Genomic DNA, 19,962 nt, shown 5'->3' on the forward strand with positions numbered 1-19,962 from the left:
CTAGTAGAGTGAATGAGAAAATGTTTCAAATAGAGGAGGAGTCTAGGACTAGAGGGTACAGCTTCAGAATAGAAGGATATCCCTTTAGAAGAGGGATAAAGAGGAATTTATTTTGGCAGAGGGTGGAATTCATTGTCACAGATGGCTGTGGAGGCCAAGTATTCAGTCTATTTAACTGGAAACTGATGGGTTCTTGGATTAGAAAGAATATCAAAGGTTACAGGGAGAAGGCAGGAAAATGGGATACAGAGGGGTCATAAATCTGGAATGGCCGTGCAGACTTGGTGGACTGAATGACCTAATTCGATTCCTATTTCTGATGGCCTGATAAGGTTGGGGAGGGGAGTATCATATTGTGCTGATTTTACACAGTTCACTATATCTGTCATCATTTATGGTTCTTGTACTCCAGAACGAATAAAAATCCCAATATAAAATGAAATGGTGTATTTCCTAATGGCTGCAACGGCAGCTAAAATGGTGTGCAAAATTGCTTTATTCTGTTTCTTCCTCAGTATCACAGCATTTATTTTCTGGAATTGTGTGAATGAATTTCTAGCCTGAATGCTAAATGTCCTCATCCCAAGTGCAGGAAACCAATCAATCCATACTTAGAAGAAGGAATATTTTACTTTATTTGCTTTACATTCATTAAAATTTTAAGAACAGCCCAAGAACATACAAGAAAATAAAAGTCAACCAAAATAGTGGCCCAGAAAGGTTCTACAGCACTTTTCATCTGCATTGGCATTTTTGAATGAGATTTCTGTTGCATTGTTACATGTCCGAAAGCTGGTGTCAGAATCCAAATGGGCTGTGATCTCAAAGCCCACTTCCTCTTCCTTACATTTTTCCACATCTTTTCTACTCGCTTTTATGGCTCTTGCAAATGTTTTGGATTTTTATTATATAGCTTTTTTGCTTAAATTTTTACCATTGTTATGTTAACAAAATAACGATCATGTGTATGTTTATCAATTATGTGAAAGCATTCCAGGCTTTTGTGATTAGACACCAGACACTCTGGGCACAGCCCCTTTTATCTTATGTGCTAAACAGGACTTCATCGCAAGAGTCACATTCGATGAATCATCATTTCGGATTAATCTGATGAAACAACTGAACTTGTGTTGGATTTTTAATGAGTTTTCTTTTCAGAATTTAAGAGACCAAGATTATTTCTGCAGTTTAATACTTCAATGGCTAATAAAGCTCAAGCTGGTCTCCATTTTTCTTTTCTATTATGTTTTCATTTAGATTATGGAAAATTCACTTAACTGAATGTCTCAATTTGATGTAAGTGTTTGAATTGAAGGGAATTAGTGTTTATAATAAGACTAGAATTGTTTGCAAAGATCAGCTAATATTCTCAATAATGGAGAGGTACTGCTAAGATAGAAAACCACCTTCTCTTTTGTAATGCTGTCTGGATGTTGAGCAACTATCAATGTACACGTGAAGTTTTGCTGCTTTTTTTTTATATAGAGGAAATTTGCAACTAACTGATTTCCAGTTAGTTGCAAATAGCTTTCTTAATCAGTATTTGTGAATAATGCGTGCTGCTTTCAAGTTACATCAGGTGAATTACTTGGCCAGTCACTTCTGTAACTCCAACCCCCCTCCCATGGGAGATGATTTTAGTGCATCAAGGTCCAGTCTTGTTCATTTACATCAGTGGAGAAACAAGATCTAGTCTCCAGTCTGTGTTTTCTATTTTAAGGACAGTAAATGATTGACATTTTCTTATTGAAAGAATCATAAGACATGAGAGCAAGTTAGGCCATTTGTCCAACTGAGTCTGCTCTGTCACTCAATTATGGTTGATTTATTATTCCTTCTCAACACTATTCTTTTTCCTTCTCAACGCCTGATCCTGCATCTCTATTAGTTGTTATTTGGTGATTTTTAAAATTTTAATTACTATGTCATCAGAAACTTAATTTTAACAAGTACATTTAGGCAATTGGTCTGTTTCTATATAAAGTAGTAAATGATTGCAGCAGATATCTTTGTTTAAAAAAATCCATTTAGAAATAATTATAAATTGTTTAAATCCATTTGGAACTACAATTATAACTTGTTTGTCAGATAGCATATGACTCACTTGAAATTTATCTGAAAAGTTGCAATTTGGTTTCCTATTATTACGTTTTAAATTACTAATTATTGATAAAGATCAAAGTTCATTTTTATTATAATTATTTTAAGCAATATCACAATTTCATTTGTTGCTAAGAGAAGTTAATAGTTTTGATCAATTGTTTTAGGAAATGGCTGAACTGGCTTTCAAGTTAAGTCACTCTTCAGCCTCCTTAAGAATACAGAATTTAAGAAGGCACTATTATTCCTGAATTCCTGTTGTTAATGTTAGTTTCTGATATTCTATCATTAGTAATTAAACTGTACAAGATGCTTGGGGACAGATTTAGTGCATAACTTCAGCTTAATTTCCATTAAGTCCAATTCAAGCTCTGATCAATTATCTTTACATTATCTTTTATCATTAAGAACAAATTGCATGTGATTGTTCCCACCGTGTTTGCACCTTTTATGTATAGCAGTGCTGTTTGTCAGTGTGAATATATTTACAAATGTAGTACGTTTAAGACATATGTAGAATAACATATTAAATGAGATCTTCCTGAACTAGCCTTTGCACCAACCATGACTGACATGAAGTTAAGTGGAATTACCAACAAAAAAGGTTTTGGGAGGAGATGGTATCATGTAATTGTAAAACTTGACAGTGAAGATCATCTTACGTCATGACCACTGAATCTCATCGTCCACATTTGGCAACGGGAGAATAAAGCACGGCACCTGAGAGATGGGATGGCTATCTTCAAGAAAGGAGGAAATTCTGACTGCAGGACAATATATTGTTTCCCTTGGGGGGAGGAGGGGAGAAGTCATTGGTAGGGTCATAATCTTAGTGATTAAGCAACTGCTCCCCAGTTCTCAGAATTTGTTCTAGCCATTTGAAAACATGAAGTGATTTTTCACTTTCAAACTCCTATATTGTTCTAAGAATCTAACTATCTAGAGCAAGTATCTCAAGATACCACAAGCTGTGTTTACAAAACCCTCAATTCAGTAGACCCAAACTCGATGTCCCCTGCACAGGCTCCAGTACTGCACGTCTACATTTGAGCAGTCCACACTGTTTGCAGGCACGGTACTAAATCCAAGCTCTGCCATAGGAAGGAAATAAACAGGTGCTCAAGGGAAAAGATTCAGTGATGCCTATAGGTACCTTGAGCAGATATCAAAATCCCTGTTGACTTTTGTGGTAATGAAGCACTGAAATAGTTTCTTTGGACTATCAAGCACCTGTTTATACTTGTCCGACGCAATTTCATGTTCCCATCAACTCCAATTCGATTCTGCCACTCAGTCACATGTTAAGGGGAACTTGCAATGGTCAATTAATCCAGCAAGCTACCTGTCTTTGGGATGAGGGAAGAAACCCGGACACCAGGAGGGAACCCACACAGTCACAGGAATAATGCAGAAAAGTCTGCACAAACAGCATTGGATGTTAACCCACGTTGGTGGAACTGTCCAGTCTTACAGGAACTCCTGGGATTATCAGCCTGTTATGAGTTTCTAGGTCCATGTATCAGAAGCACATATTAACCCTACAGAAGCAGTGGAATGAATATACCAACTCACAAACTGCCAATTTGCCTGCCCATCAGACCTTTTGCTCCAGCTGAGGAAGAGCTGTGTTTTCCATGCTGGCCTATTTAATCAACTAAGTCCAAAAACCAGAATAGAAGCTAGTTAATCTTGAACCTGCAGAACTGTCTAAGCTGTAGTTTTTTTTTCCCCAGCTAAATTCTTCCAACCTGTTCATCTGCCTGAGTGGGTGAACCATACTTCTAAGCTTTAGATTATGTTCAGGGATTGTTCTGGTTTTAAAAATCCAAGTCAGGGAAATCATTCAGAATTTCTTTAATTGTTTTGTACCCTTATAAAACCCCTATCATTTTCTTTTGTCACTGTGTATCATTGTCAAGAGTCAAATAACAGTGGTAAACTTGCTCTGTTGATGTAGCAGAATTAAAACTAATGTAGAGATTTTCAATTGGTGTAACTATCAGTATTGTGAGAGTAAGTTGTAGGTGGCATATTAATGTAGTGACCTGAAATTTATTTAATCCAAACACTCCTTTTGTGCAACCATCTAGGAACAGGATTTTCAATCAAAACAGCACCAGGAGCTAGATATGGCACTGAAAAAAATAATTGCACAGAATAAGAAGGAAATTTCTGATCAAGAAAGGGACTGCCTTACAAAGAAACAACAGCTCATGAGAGGTAAGAGGTTCTTTTGGAGTCTGGTATTATTCAGTATACAGTTTCATGATATCAGAAATATTACCCGCTTTCCAAAGGATGTTATGGGGATGAATATGTGCAATGTAATTGGGGAATGACTGACATCAGGTTTGCAAAATGTGGGTATGCTAAGAAAAAATTAGAATTGTTCCTCGGTATAAACTGGACTAAAGGTTCAAAAAGTTCTTTATAGAATGATTTAGAATTAATTCTAAATCATTCAGTTCAAAATCCTGTAAGATTCATGATTATTTAATGTCATTTCCAGTACACAAGTGTAAAGCAGAACAAAATAATTGTTACTCTGGATCAGTTACAGCACCAAAATAATACGATAAACAGTACAATAATAAAAAAACAATAAACATAATTGCATATGATAGCTTTAAATAGATTTTATATCCATTAAGTGATGCTAGGTTGTACATAAGGTGACTGACTGGAAGTAATTAAGTAATGGTGGACTTGGTGGGGGGACGTGTTCATCAACGTTACTGGTTGGGGAAGGTAACTGGTTTTGAGTCTGGTGGGTCTGGTGTTGATGCTTCGTAGCTTCCACTCTGATGGGAGTTGGAGAGGCATTCAATGAGCAGAGTGGGTGGGATCCTTCATGATATTGGCACTTTTTTCCGTGTATGTGTTCGTAATGGCAAGTAGGCTGTGCCGGTGACATGCTGGGCAATTTTGACTACCTGTTGTAGAATCTTCCTGACCACGACAGTACACTTTTCTGCACTAAGGAGTGAATACAGCCTCCAGGATGCTCTCTACTGCACATCTGTAGAATGATTTGAATATATGTGTGCAAAGTTAATCCTAGCTGTTCTAGTGAGTGGAACCCACACAGTGATTGAGTCAAACAGAGTGAAAACAAGGACAATGGAGACTTTACAATTGATGTCAGGATTCGGATTTTGTCTACATTGTTCCTGAGTGTTAAAATCAACATTTTTTGTTCTGGCAAATAACTGACCAGGTTATGGGTTCATGGAGTGTGAAATTGATTAAAAGGTATCAGAATAATCATCAGTACTTTTTATACTTCTTATACTTTTTATACTTTGTCACCAGACAATTGGTACTAGAACGTACAATCATCACAGTGATATTTGATTCTGCGCTTCACACTCCCTGGATTACAAATATTAAATATTAAAAATAAAAATAGGTAAAAATTAGTAAATATTAAAAATTTAAATTATAAATCATAAATAGAAAATAGAAAAATGGGAAGTAAGTAAATGGGAATGGGAGTGCAGAAAAACCGAGAGGCAGGTCCAGATATTTGGAGGGTACGGCCCAGATCCTGGTCAGGATCCGTTCAGCAGTCTTATCACAGTTGGAAAGAAGCTGTTCCCAAATCTGGCTGTACGAGTCTTCAAGCTCCTGAGCCTTCTCCCGGAGGGAAGAGGGACGAAAAGTGTGTTGGCTGGGTGGGTCATGTCCTTGATTATCCTGGCAGCACTGCTCTGACAACGTGTTGTGTGAAGTGAGTCCAAGGACGGAAGATTGGTTTGTATGATGTGCTGTGCCGTGTTCACGATCTTCTGCAGCTTCTTTCGGTCTTGGACAGGACAACTTCCATACCAGGTTGTGATGCACCCTAGAAGAATGCTTTCTACGGTGCATCTATAAAAATTAGTGAGGGTTTTAGGGTTCAGGCCAAATTTCTTTAGTTTTCTCAGGAAGTAAAGGCACTGGTGGGCCTTCTTGGCAGTGAACTCTGCTTGGTTGGACCAAAATTGACATTAAAACAGCCAGATTATGCTGCAACATTAAATGCTGAGAAATCCTGATGACCTGGCATGCACATTAGTAGTCCAGAATGTGAGCTGGGATTCCAGACTACAGTTGGCATTGGGGTCCCATGAGCCAGGTATGTTGCTGGACCCAGAGGTGGGGTGTGAAACAAAGGAATGAGGAACGTGTAAACACGAGGAATTCTGCAGATGCTGGAAATTCAAGCAACACACATTAAAGCTGCTGGTGAACACAGCAGGCCAGGCAGCATCTCTAGGAAGAGGTACAGTCGATGTTTTGGGCCGAGACCCTTTGTCAGGACTAACTGAAGGAAGAGCTACTAAGAGATTGAGAGGGGGAGGGGGAGATCCAAAGTGATAGGAGAAGACAGGAGGGGGAGGGATGGAGCCAAGAGCTGGACAGGTGATTGAGGTGGTACTCCTGATGTGGCCTTCTATATATTGGCGAGACCCGACGCAGACTATTGTTTTGCTGAACACCTACACTCTGTCTGCCAGAGAATGCAGGATCTCCCAGTGGCCACACATTTTAATTCCACATCCCATTCCTATTCTGATATGTCTATCTACGGCCTCCTCTACTGTAAAGATGAAGCCACACTCAGGTTGGAGGAACAACATCTTCTATTCCGTCTGGGTAGCCTCCAACCTGATGGCATGAACATTGACTTCTCTAACTTCTGCTAATGCCTCATCTCCCCCTCGTACCCCATCCATTATTTATTTATTTATATACACACATTCTTTTTCTCTCTGCCCTTTTTCTCCCTCTGTCCCTCTCACTATACCCCTTGCCCATCCTCTGGGGTTCCCCCCCTCCCCCTTTTCTTTCTCCCCGGGCCTCCTGTCCCATGATCCTCTCATATCCCTTTTGTTAATTAACTGTCCAGCTCTTGGCTCCATCCCTCCCCCTCCTGTCTTCTCCTATCATTTTGGATCTCTTCCCCCCCCCCCCCCCACTTTCAAATCTCTTGCTCTTCCTTCAGTTAGTCCTGACGAAGGGTCTCGGCCCGAAATGTCAACTGTACCTCTTCCGAGAGATGCTGCCTGGTCTGCTGCGTTCACCAGCAACTTTGATGTGTCTTGAATGAGGAATGTGAGTGGGTTTGTGTTTGGAGCTGGGATCCAGAGTGTTTTTATATTTCCTGCTCGAGTTGAGTTCACTGAAGGTTAATTGTATTGTTGAGTGACATAGAAGAGTGTTTCAGTGTTAATAGAATAATATCCAGTAGTCTGGAAAATTTGTTTGTCTGGCCTCAAAGTCCCAAGGATATTGGATTATCTGAGTTTTACAATACTGTGAAAATTAAACTGCTAAAAATCATAGGGAGAGCGTGAAAATAGGCACTGCAGTTATAGTCCAGTCCAGCCATTAACAATGATCCTCTATTAATCCCATTTTTTTTTTGTCTCTTGAAGGTTGTTAGGCTTTTGGTTTTGAAAGCATGCTGATATCCAAACTATAGTTTAACAGCTAAATTTTGAGCAATATAAAAGACTCTCGCCCCACACAAATGTAGACTTCAGTAAAATGTAAATTAAGATACCGATGTCATTTAGACCGGAACATTGTTTTGTCTTTAAGACACGCACAATTTCCGTTGTGTTCATTAATGCTGGAAGAATTGAAGCTTCAAGGTCAGGATGTAATGTTGGAATGAGCAATAAATCTAGTTTGATGTACCAAGGAAAGTGTTTTTTTTTAAACACTTGTTGCTGCAATTTGCTGGAGGCCGCAGTGCTCATGGAACAGAATAAAATCTTTCAGGAAAGGAGAAAATTGAAGCAAGTCATTGAGTAGCAGAAATGGGTGTTGCACAATCTTTATTCTAGACCGATGTTCATTTTGGATGGTATGGCAGTAACACTTCAGTTTTCTCAATTCAGACAGGGAGGCTGCCATTTGGGAGCGAGAAGAGCACCACCTGCAGGAGAAACATCAGTTCCTCAGACAACAGTTAAAGGATCAATACTCCCTGCAAAGGCATCAGTTACTGAAAAAACATGAAAAGGTAAAATAAAGTCTGCATTGGAAAACTATGTCAGTCATTTGTAAGTATCAGATGAATTTGTCCACAAGGTTGGACTATCTTATTCTCAATGGGCTAAGCATGAATAAGCCAATTTTGGGAAGAATATTTTGATGTTTTTTTGGGACTTTTTTGAATATCAACTACGTTTCATGTAAAGAACTGGTGTTGAAGGAATTTTTTTTAACAAACTAGAGAGAGCAATTGAACAGATTGCTAAACAAACACTCTGCTCTGAATTCCATCATAACAAGCAATTTTTAGGATGTGGTGCAAAAACATTTAAGGTTCATCCTCACGTTGTCACCCATTCATGTGAATCCCTGGACCATGACCACTGGAACAGGTTGAAAACAGAGGAATGCAACTTAGACTTCCAGGAACGTATGGAGATCAAGGGGATGGAGCTACCTTCCAAACAATCAAAGGAGCACCACATTCACCTTGGCAATGGGTGGTTCTGATGTAGAGTATGACCTGCTGGTCAGAGAACTATAGTGGAAGCAATACATCCTCCACACTAAGAAGCTGCTTAAGAATAAGATGGCTACCTGTGGCTTTCTGGTGGAGGAACAGAGGGTAGAGGTTTCTTTTAGAGTAAAAGGGACCTGTAAGGATATGGCTGCTGATGCTGGGCTGGGAACTGCTTAAGGATGACCCTTCTGTTGGTTGGTCTGGGTACCTATTGATGCTTTTCTTTGATAGTATCAGAAATTAGCAATTCTTGAAAAATTGGTCATCCCATGTACAACCGACACTAAGTATGCAATGATGACGTGTTCCCAGTGATGCCAAGTCAACAGAATGGCCTGCCCGGACCTTGAAATAGTCATAGTCATACTTTATTGATCTCGGGGGAAATTGTTTTTTGTTACAGTTGCACCATAAATAATCAAATAGTAATAAAACCATAAATAATTAAATAGTAATATGTAAATTATGCCAGGAAATAAGTCCAGGACTAGCCTGTTGGCACAGGGTGTCTGACCCTTCAAGGAAGGAGTTGTAAAGTTTGATGGCCACAGGCAGGAATGACTTCCTTTGACACTCTGTGTTGCATCTCGGTGGAATGAGTCTCTGGCTGAATGTACTCCTGTGCCTAACCAGTACATTATGTAGTGGATGGGAGACATTGTCCAAGATGGCATGCAACTTGGACAGCATCCTCTTTTCAGACACCACCGTCAGAGAGTCCAGTTCCATCCCCACAACATCACTGGCCTTATGAATGAGTTTGTTGATTCTGTTGGTGTCTGCTATCCTCAGCCTGCTGCCCCAGCACACAACAGCAAACATGATGGCACTGGCCACCACAGACTTGTAGAACATCCTCAGCATTGTCCGGCAGATGTTAAAGGACCTCATTCTCCTCAGGAAATAGAGACGGCTCTGACCCTTCTTGTAGACAGCCTCAGTGTTCTTTGACCATCCAGTTCATTGTCAATTCGTATCCCCAGGTATTTGTAATCCTCCACCATGCAATCCTTTGAATAGTTAGTTTTGCTCCACTTAATAAATGTGATATATTTTTCTGATTACAGCACTGAAAAATGCAATGCAACATATCTGAAAGTTTAGGCTAATGCATTTAAATCTTAATATTTTCAGTTATTATGAAGTCTTGAGAGATGTTTATAGCATAATTTGTTAAAGTTCCAGAAGAGACTTGGCACAAAGGTAGGAATTGTGACTGCATAATTTTACTTGAAGATGTGTAATCATAAAGTAGCAGTTTTTCCAGACATCGCAAACGTTTTCCTATCTTATTCAACATCAGCATTGGAAGTGTGTAAGCTGTGGGGAAGGTTCTTTTTGTTTTTCAGGAGGCATGTTCATATTTCTGTTCTGACGTTTTGCTCTGAAACCACTAGGCATGCTGTATTTATCTACATATGTACCGTGTGTCTGTTTAGACGTGCACACCGTGGTGAATCATTTTGTTTGGTTTGTGTGTTTAAACCCCACAGGAGTTGGAGCAGATGCAGCGTTATAATCAGCGGATGATTGAGCAACTAAAGATCAAGCAGCAACAGGAAAAGAACAGACTTCCCAAAATCCAAAGAAGTGAGGGGAAGACGAGAATGGTGATGTACAAAAAGAGTTTGCGTATTAACTCTACAGGGAGCCATACAGAGGACAGAGAGAAAATTAAACAGGTAACTGTAACATGATCATGTGTTTGGAGGTTGCTTTGCTGCTACAAATTATCTTGCTAAAGACACAAAATAGCAAAAAAATCTACCATTTCTATTGCACACAAGTAAATGATTTATCTTTTTCCAAATTACTAAAGTAGTTTTGATTCATTTTTCATTGGACCTTTTCGTTAATATAAGACATAGGAGCAGAATTAGGTCATCTGGCCCATCGAGTCTGCTCTGCCATTCAATCACGGCTGATCCTTTCTTCTATCTCCTCCTCAACCCCAGTTCCCGGCCTTCTCCCTGTAACCTTTGATGCCATGTCCAATTAACAACCTATTAATCTCTGCTTTAAATACACCCAGCGACCTGGCCTCCACAGCTGCATTCGACAACAAATTCCACAAATTCACCACCCTGGCTAAAGAAATTTCTCCGCATCTCTGTTCTGAAAGGGCGGCCCTTTATCCTGAGGCTGTGCCCTCTTGTCCGAGACTCTCCCACCATTGGAAACATCCTTTCCACATCTACTCTGTTTCAATGAGATCAAGCACAGAGCCATCAAACATTCCTCAATGATAACCCTTTCATTCCTGAAATCATCCTTGTGAACCTCCTCTGAATCCTCTCCAAAGCCAGCATATCTTTTCTAAGATGAGGGACCCAAAATTGTACACAGTACTCAGTGAGGCCTCACCACTGCCTTACAAAGCCTCGGCATCACATCCCTGCTCTTGTATTCTAGACCTCTTGAAATGAATGCTAACATGGCATTTGCCTTCCTCACCACCGACTCAACCTGCAAGTTAACCTTCAGGGTGTTCTGCACAAGGACTCCCAAATTCCTCTGCATCTCAGATTCCTGGATTTTCTCCCCGTTTAGAAAATAGTCCGCACATTTATTTCTACTACCAAAGTGCATGACCATGCATTTTCCAACATTGTATTTCATTTGCCACTTTCTTGTGTATTCTCCTAATCTGTCTAAGTTGTTCTGCATCCTACCTGTTTCCTCAACACTACCTCCTCCTCCACCAATCTTTGTGTCATCAGCAAACTTGGCAACAAAGCCATATATTTCATCATCTAAATCATTTATATACAGCATAAAAAGAAGTGGTCCTAATATTGACCCCTGCGGAACACCACTAGTCACTGGCAGCCAACCAGAAACGGATCCTTTTTTCCCCACTCGCTGCTTTCTACCAATCAGCCAATGCTCTAACCATGTTAGTAACTTTTCTGTAATACCACGGGCTCTTAACTTGGTAAGCAGCCTCATGTGTGCCACCTTGTCAAAGGCCTTCTGAAAGTCAAAATATACAACATTCACAGCATCCTCTTTATCTATCCTACTTGTAACTTCCTCAAAGAATTCCAACAGATTCATCAGGCAGGATTTTTGCTGAAGGAAGCCATGCTGACTTTGTACAATCTTGTTCTGTATCTTCAAGTTCTTCATCACCTCATCCTTAACAATTGACTCTGACATCTTCCCGACCACTGAGGTCAGGCTAACTGGTCTATAATTTCCTTTCTGCTGCCTTCCTCCTTTCTTAAAGAGTGAAGTAACATTTGCAATTTTCCAGTCCTTTGGCACCATGCCAGAGTCCAAGGATTTTTGAAAGTTCACTTCTAATTCCATCAGTCTCTAACACTACCTCTTTCAGAACCCTAGGGTGCAGTTCCTCTGGTCCAGGTGGAATATATTTCCAGCTTCTTGTTCCACAGTTTATCCATCAGTCAAATCTGCACAGTCTAAACTACAGGAATTCAGCTAAATGGCTCTTTCACATTGCCAGTAAAGTTACGTTCTTTAAAATGGTTTTTAACTCTGCTGCCAATACATCAATGTTCAATTTCAGGACATGTTCAATTTACACATGTTATCTTCAAATACTTCTCATAGCATCTTCAACCATCTGAATAATTGGGTAATTCCTTGGCTTAACAACCGTAGGGAGCTCGGTAGTAGTTGCACTTTGGTTTTTATTTTGAAGCTGATGACAACCTGCGTTGTGGTCAAGTCTCTGAGGTGGGCTGAGAACTCATAAACGTCAGATAAATCGCACTGAGTTAGTGAGTTATGCACAACACCATTAGTGTGTAGTTTTTAAAATGAATAATTTAATCTGAACACTATTAAATATACTAGTTCTTCTGTATAATTATTTATAACCTCTGGCGCTAAAATTGATTGCAGGATGGATGTTTCTCATTTTCCAATCTGCTTGGTGCACTTGTCATGGACAGTAAGGGGGATTGTTCAAACATTTGCATTCTCCATATGCCAATATAATCTAATTTTTGAATTGAAAATTTCAAAGAGCAATGCCTACTGCAGGAGAAACACAACCAAACAGAGAAAAAGAGACTGTGTATGTGCACGCATGAGGTGGGGGAGGGGGGGTGCTGTGGTAGAAGAGAGAATTCTTTATGAAGTTTGATGTTCCCTATTCCCATATTACCATGTTATTATGTGTTCTGGTGGATCAAAATTGCTTTGCTTTGAACTGTTAAATCCTTCTCATTTCCTTAGCTCATGGTATGTTGTTCTTTTTACTTTCAAACAGTTTGGAATTCAAGAAGAAAAGAGACAAAAAATGGAAAAGCAAAATCAGCAAATAAAACATGAGACTCAAATGAGAGAAATGCAACAAGCATGTGAGAATAACATCCATGAGCTCCAACAGCTGCAGGTAGTTGGTTTGGGATTTATCATTTCTGTGTTTGAAGCTGAATTGATTGGAAGCTGAGGGAGGTGAAGGGAGAAGGATAAAATCCTGATTTACCATGTTGGATATCAGTCCATTGCTGCACAGTGCAGTTCTTGGGATAACAGAAATCAACCTTACATAATTTGCAATTTGCTACCCAAAATTTGAAACAAGGAATAAAATTTACTCATGGAATTTACATGGAAGAAGAAAAGCCAATCTCTCAGATGGCACACAAGATTCTTTTTAAAGTCAGAGCAAATGTGCATAGATCTCTCATAGTTATCGCGCGAGTTGATTGGGTGTGGTGTGGTGGCCTTCATTAGTTGGGCAATTGAGTTCAAGAGCAGTGAGGTAACATTGTGTCTCTATAAAGCCCTGGCTAGACCACACTTGGGCTATTGTGTTCATTTCTGATTGCACCATTATAGGAGGGTTGTAGAAGTTTTAGAGGTTCCGGGCGATTTCCCAGGATGTTGTCTCATAGAGCAGGTCTTATGAGGATAGGTTGAGTGAGCTAGGGCTTTTCCCCCTGGAGCGAAGGAGGGGCAACTTGGTAGTGGTGTACAAGATGAGAGGCATAGATCGAGTGGATAGCCCCAGACTTTTACTCAGGGTGGAAATGGCTAATATTAGGGGGCATCATTTTAATTGATTGGAGGAAAGTAGGAGTGGTCGTGAAATGTAAGGTTTTGACAGTGGTGTGTGTGTGGAACACTGCCGGTGGTGCTGGTAGAGGCAGGTACATTAGGGGCACTTAAGAAATTCTTAGATATGCCCGAGGATGATAGGAATATGGAGGGTTATGTACGAGGAAAGGGTTACTCATCTCAGGTTAAAAGGTCGGCATAACATCCTGGACATCAGGACCTGTGCTGTGCTGTAGTGTTCTATATAGGGGATTGGAGGTAATATGCTGGTGTGACTTGAATAATGGACCAAAATTAAGAACAGAATGGTTATTTTCAGATTTTCTGAAATTAGTGGTACATGGCAGGGACTTGTTCTGATATTAACAGCTGTATTGGTGATCTGAATGAGGGTCCAGTTTTGTTGATGATACCATGCTTTGTTATAGTGAGTTGAGACGATGTAAAGATAATTACAGGGGATATAGTCATGCCAAGATGAGGACATGGGAGATAAAAGTCAGGTGAAAAAGGTGAAAAATGTGAAATCATTCACAAGTGGAAATATTTTTTAAAAAGCAAAGTAATTTTTAAATGCTCAAAGCTTAAAACATTTGTGTTGAGGAACCTGTACCTACAAGAAATTAGGACAGTGACTGATGTGCCTTTTACTCCAAGTCTAAATGCATTTTGTATTAAATGTATAGAGCCTTGGGTGAGATCTCACCCAGAATGTACAAAAATTGAGAGCAGGAGTAGGCAACTAGGCCTCTCAAGCCTGCACCACTATTCAGATGATGGTTGATCTACAGTATGCTAGTCTCAACTCTGCCAGTGTCTCATAACCTTTATTGCCTTGAATATTATCTGCATTTTAGAAATATCTGATAATCTGGCTGATCTCCCTCTGGGATAGAGATCTAAAATGGGGGTTTCAGTTTCAAAACAAAGGATCATACTTTCAGGGGTAAGGATGGTAAATTTTTTGGAATTCGTTACTGAAGGAGGCTGTGGGTGAATATATGCAAGAGAAAGCAATAAATTTTTGGACACGAAGTATAGGAGGGAGAGACAGGAGAATGGTGACGAAGCAAAAGATTAGTAATGAACTGGAACAATGGGCTGATAGGCCAATCCCTGTTTCTATTCGTGTTTACTGCAGATTTGATGGTGATGCTGCCCTTTGAAATTCTGCAGTGATATCCACCAACCTGGAAATGATTGTTATTGCATTTCACTGTTGGAAATATACTTCCAATCACACTGTGCTGAAATAGATGCATGACATGATCTAATTTCTCAGCAGACATTTTTTACACAGCAAATTTATGCACTGTGCATCGTGACCATAAGCTCAGTAGATCATTTTTGTACAGTTGTTAGTGGTTTAGATGGGTAACATTACATGCTCCCACATTTGGGCAATATATTGTCATATCTTTATCATCCTGTCTGAGAGTTGTCAATTTCTTCCTCAAATATTTTTCTTACAAGTTTTATATGAGAAATGAAACATGTTCTTTTTTTACCTTAAAAAAAATCATGATGGTATTCAGCTACTCAAAAATATGAACATGATATTTGAAGAAAAGGATTTGTAACAGACATAAATACACAGCAATGAAGATGGTGTATTATGTATCATACATATGGTTTGGATTCCTTTTAGATTCAAAGCAACTCTAATGTTAATGTTAGTATTAATTGCTTACATAAGGTAAATTTGAAGGAAAATTAGAATTGTTATTAACAATGAAGCACATTTTGAACAAAACTTGCTAGATTTTGCCAACAATTCCCCAATCATTATAATTGATTCCTTACTAAAATAACAAAAAGGCCAGTATGTACTGTGAAATTCATGTGATTGCATCGAAAGGGATTACTTTCATCGCTATTGTAATCTTATCTTTCTGCATGTACAGATAAAAATAATGGAAAGAATGATATTTTTGCTTTATAACTGCTAATGATTTACTTTGAGGATTGTAGGTCAGATCATAGAGCTTAATCAGCAAATTGTGCAGTAAGAAGTGATAGGCTGCGGTAATTTACCCTTGATCCTTTAATCTCTAGAGTGAGAAGTGCCATCTTCTGACTGAACATGAAAACCAGAAGTTAAAAGCACTTGATGATAATCATAACCTGCACTTGAAGGAATGGCAAGAAAAGCTGAAACCAAGAAAGAAAGTAAGTAGTGAAGAACTTAATATTTACTCTCAATGTTCAAATTTTCTTTTCATAGCTACGGGTCCCTATAGAAGTCTGAAGGATTGGTTACAGTCTTTGAATATTGCCTGGTTTATTTTCCATGTTACTGTGGTCAATATCAATTTCTTGTCTGCTACCAAATGGACGAACTTGATTAGCGTATTAAGCAAGCCCTTTCAGATCTTTTGAATCGTCTACTGCACTGGTTCATCAGTTGTGTAGCTGACACTTTAATTCGTACCTTTGGAAAGGTACTTGAAATGCTTTACAGTGAAGTGAAGTAATATTTTTACTGAATTTTTTTCATGAATAAAGGCCTTCCTAAGCCAGGTTCCCAGGGATAAAGTCAAGGAGTGGAAATTATTCAGATAAGTCCCCTTTATGGCACCAGCAATGAGAAGATTGAGTTCAGTTACTGCCATTGTCTATAATGAGTTTATATGCACTCCCCATGACTGTGTGGGTGTCCTTTGGGTGCTCCAGTTACTTCCCACATTCCAAAGACATATGGGTTAGGGTTAGTAAGTTGTAGGCATGTTTTGTTGGTGCTGTAAGCATAATGACACTTGTGGACAGCCCCCGAAACGTCATTGGACTGTAACACATACAAAAATGCTGGAGACCTTTCATCAGGACTCACCCAAAGCTTCAACTGTCTATTCCTTTCCATAGATCTGGTGAACCTGCTGAGTTCCTCCAGCATTTTGTGTGTGTTACTCTGGATTTCCAGCATCTGCAAAATCTCTTGTGTTCATCATTTGACTATGTTGGTCATTGACACAATCTACTTCACTCTGTTTCAATGTACGTGTGACAAATAAAGCTAACCTTTACTCTCTAAACAGAATGGGGTTCCATAGAGCATCTTGAAGGCCTGTTCTGCACAGATGAAAAGCAGTATAATTTGTTTCCTGGTGAATAGTGCTGATGTCCATTTCTGGGCACCTCATTGTTGTTGTGTAAGAAGAGACCCTAAAGGAAAATCACAGGCATCATGCAACTTCCAATAAATCCTGATTTTTTTTTCTATATTGTATTTATTCTTCAGTAAATTTAAATTACAACAAAAGCATGTGCTGTGCAGTTCAAATTCTAGGCAGTGTTCAATATAGCATGGATTTTTAGGTATTTAGTGTGCACAAATTAGTTGTATTTCCATTACAATAGTGACTGCAATTCAGAAGTATTGACATTCTGAACAGGATATTAAGAGATAATATAAAGCCTGTCTTTGCTTCTCTATTTTTATCATAGTCGGTATTAATCGTCATTTGAACTTCGAGTGAGTCTTGCATCCATGTTGACATAAGTGTGCCAAACACAGAATTCCAATAAGGGCCTCTAACTTTTAACCCTCCTCTTTCATAGTTCAGTGTATCTGTCTCAATAACTCAATGTTTATATTGAGAAGAGTTTGAGAGGCTAATCATTTTTTTTTCGTTTGGTGAAGGAGGAGACATGGTCCTGAAACTAAAGGCTAGCCTTGTTTTGAGTGCAACCATGGAGGATTGCTGGGGAGAGGCCAAGAAGGCAAGATTTGAGTTAGAGTTGCTACTGGCATTCACTGGGCTGTGATGCACAAGGGACTTTGTCACAGCAAGATGCACCATAAATCCACCAGATTGGAGTTTTAGTTACTTGCAAATAAGAACATGTATTTCAGATCTGGAATTGTGCAACATTAAATAAAGCACAGAACAATCAATGTTTCACATCATTCCCCGCAGACCTTGGTGACAGAAAAAATGTATTAAATTGAATTGACTTTATTTCTTATATCCTTCACATACATGAGGAGTTACGTTATGTCTCCATCTAAATGTGCAATCTTAGTAATTTATAATAATTTATAATAAATAGAACAGTTCAATGTAATACAGAGTACACTCAAGTCAGCTTAAGTTCATCAGTCTGATGGCCTGGTGGAAGAAGCTGTCTCGGAGCCTGTTGGTCCTGGCTTTTATGCTGCGGTACCGCTTTCCTTATGGCAGCAGCTGGAATAGATTGTGGTTGGGGTGGCTTGGGTCCCCAGTGATCCTACAGGCCCTTTTTACACACCTGTCCTTGTAAATGTCCTGAATCATGGGAAGTTCACAACTACAGATGTGCTTGTCTGTCCACACCATTCTCTGCAGAGTACTGTGATTGAGAGGTACAGTTCCCGTACCAGGCAGTGATGCAGCCAGTCAGAATGCTCTCAATTGTGCCCCTGTAGGAAGTTCTTAGAATTTGGGGGCCCATACCAAACTTCCTGAACAGTCTGAGGTGAAAGAGACGCTGTTGTGCCTTTTTCATCACACAGCTGGTGTGTACAGACCACGTGAGATCCTCGGTGATGTGAATGCCGAGGAACTTGAAGCTGTTTACCCTCTCAGCCCCAGATCCATTGATGTTAATAGGGGTTAGCCCATCTCCATTCCTCCTGTAATCCACAACCAACTCCTTTGTTTTTGCGGCATTGGGGGAGAGGTTGTTTTCTTGACACCACTGTGTCAGAGAGATGACTTCTACCCTGTAGGCCACCTCGTTATTGTTTGAGATAAGGCTAATTATATTAGCAAATCCATCATTAAAGATTTTCACCAGCTGAGACATGCCCCCTTTGTCCTACAACTATCAGGCTGAAGGTGCAGGAGGCTGAAGACCTAAACTCAACCTTTAAAGACCAGCTTCTTTTCCTCTGCCATCAGATTTAATTTTTTTTCCTTTGAGTAATTTTTGTCTTGCGCTATACTATTGCCACAAAACAACAAATTTCATGATGTGTTGGTGATAACAAATCTGAAGTTGTGCATTATATTGTTTAATGGGTGGTTTGCTTGGATCCTGGATGCCTTTATGTCCCATTTTGCTACTTTAGAGTGAAAAATGAATAGTGTTTGTACAAAAAGTAGTAATGATACAGTATCCTTGGTAATTTATTGACATATGTTTTACTTGTGTAGAAAAGAGATATTAAAAAGAAAAAAATAGAACTTGGAGATTTGTATCCATTATCTATTAACAATTAACTTTGCCATTAATTTCCTTTATTCCAAAGTAGATAAGTTCAGGCAAGACGTCTCTCCTCTCCTCTTCTCTTCTCTCTGGCAACATCTTCATATAATTCCCTTGCACTCTCTGCTCTCTCATCCTTTCTGTAGTGTAGTGACACAGTCCTCCAGTTGAGCAAGAATAAATGTATTGTGTTCTAGTCTTTGTTTGCCTGTGTTGATACCACCGAAAACTAGTGGACAAATATTTTTTCTTTTACTTGTGGGTTTTTGACTATTTTGCCAAATTTCTTTTTACAGGCTTTGGAGGAAGAATTGACTCAGAAGAAAAAAGATCAAGAGATGTTCTTTAAACTTAGTGAAGAAGCAGATTGTCAGAGTCCAAGTTCACCAAACAAGGTTGCCAAATTTTTCCCCTTCTCTTCAGAGCCATCCTAAGGAGGTTTGGACCCATTATTTCTTCATGAACTCAGGAGTACAGATGTGTGAACAGGTCTTTAATTTATATTTTCTAAACGTGTATTAATATTTCCTGACTTGAGAATGCTATATTTACTACTGAATTTGAACTGCTGAATGTTACTGTATTCATTTGCAGATCTTGGCTCAGAATAAAAATCTATTCTTTAGATGTATAGAAGTGTTCTTTAGTTACAGAAGGATAATTTTGTGCCTATGTTCTTTACTTGTTTTTCAGAGCTTCCTTTTCTATACATGTAATGCAAGGTTAATTTTTTTTAGTTTGTACACCAAAACAATTTTTACTAAATATTCTTGATACTTGATTAGCTAATTGAAAGACTGGGTTCAGGCAAAAATCACACTTTTTTTTAAGTGAACCAGAAGTTTAAAAAAAGCTAATAAAAGTTGATCTGCTTAATTGGTTGCTGTTTGCTTTATTCTGTTCTGTTTGGAAAAATACCTACTTTCACAATATAAAACGTCACCTCACTTTTATGGCAAAAGCAGTAAGGTTACTGGAGCACTGGATTGATAGATAAGGTCTTTACCTTGCAATTCTTTAATGTTTTATTTGAATTTTTAGGAGTTGCTGTGAAGTATTTCTCTCAGCTCTTCTACATACAAAACCATCAAAAATGAGGGGTGGCACAGTAGCATATTGGTTAGTGCAACTCTTTA

General features: G+C 39.0%; 1 protein-coding gene across 2 annotated transcripts in view; it reads left to right on the forward strand.

Annotated features, from left to right (window-relative positions):
- Positions 1–19,692, forward strand: part of stk10 (serine/threonine kinase 10) — a 125,885-nt gene extending 106,193 nt beyond the window's left edge. For both annotated transcript variants that reach the window (XM_072263722.1, XM_072263723.1), the window contains 6 exons: positions 4,191–4,320; positions 7,989–8,113; positions 10,099–10,287; positions 12,846–12,971; positions 15,695–15,808; positions 19,123–19,692. In XM_072263722.1, the coding sequence (XP_072119823.1) occupies positions 4,191–4,320; positions 7,989–8,113; positions 10,099–10,287; positions 12,846–12,971; positions 15,695–15,808; positions 19,123–19,260 (822 nt within the window). In that variant the 3' untranslated portion in view covers positions 19,261–19,692. The remainder of the gene's footprint in view (positions 1–4,190; positions 4,321–7,988; positions 8,114–10,098; positions 10,288–12,845; positions 12,972–15,694; positions 15,809–19,122) is intronic.
- Positions 19,693–19,962: the final 270 nt, after the last annotated feature.

Source organism: Mobula birostris, chromosome 7, assembly GCF_030028105.1.
Source record: "Mobula birostris isolate sMobBir1 chromosome 7, sMobBir1.hap1, whole genome shotgun sequence".
Taxonomy (NCBI): domain Eukaryota; kingdom Metazoa; phylum Chordata; class Chondrichthyes; order Myliobatiformes; family Myliobatidae; genus Mobula; species Mobula birostris.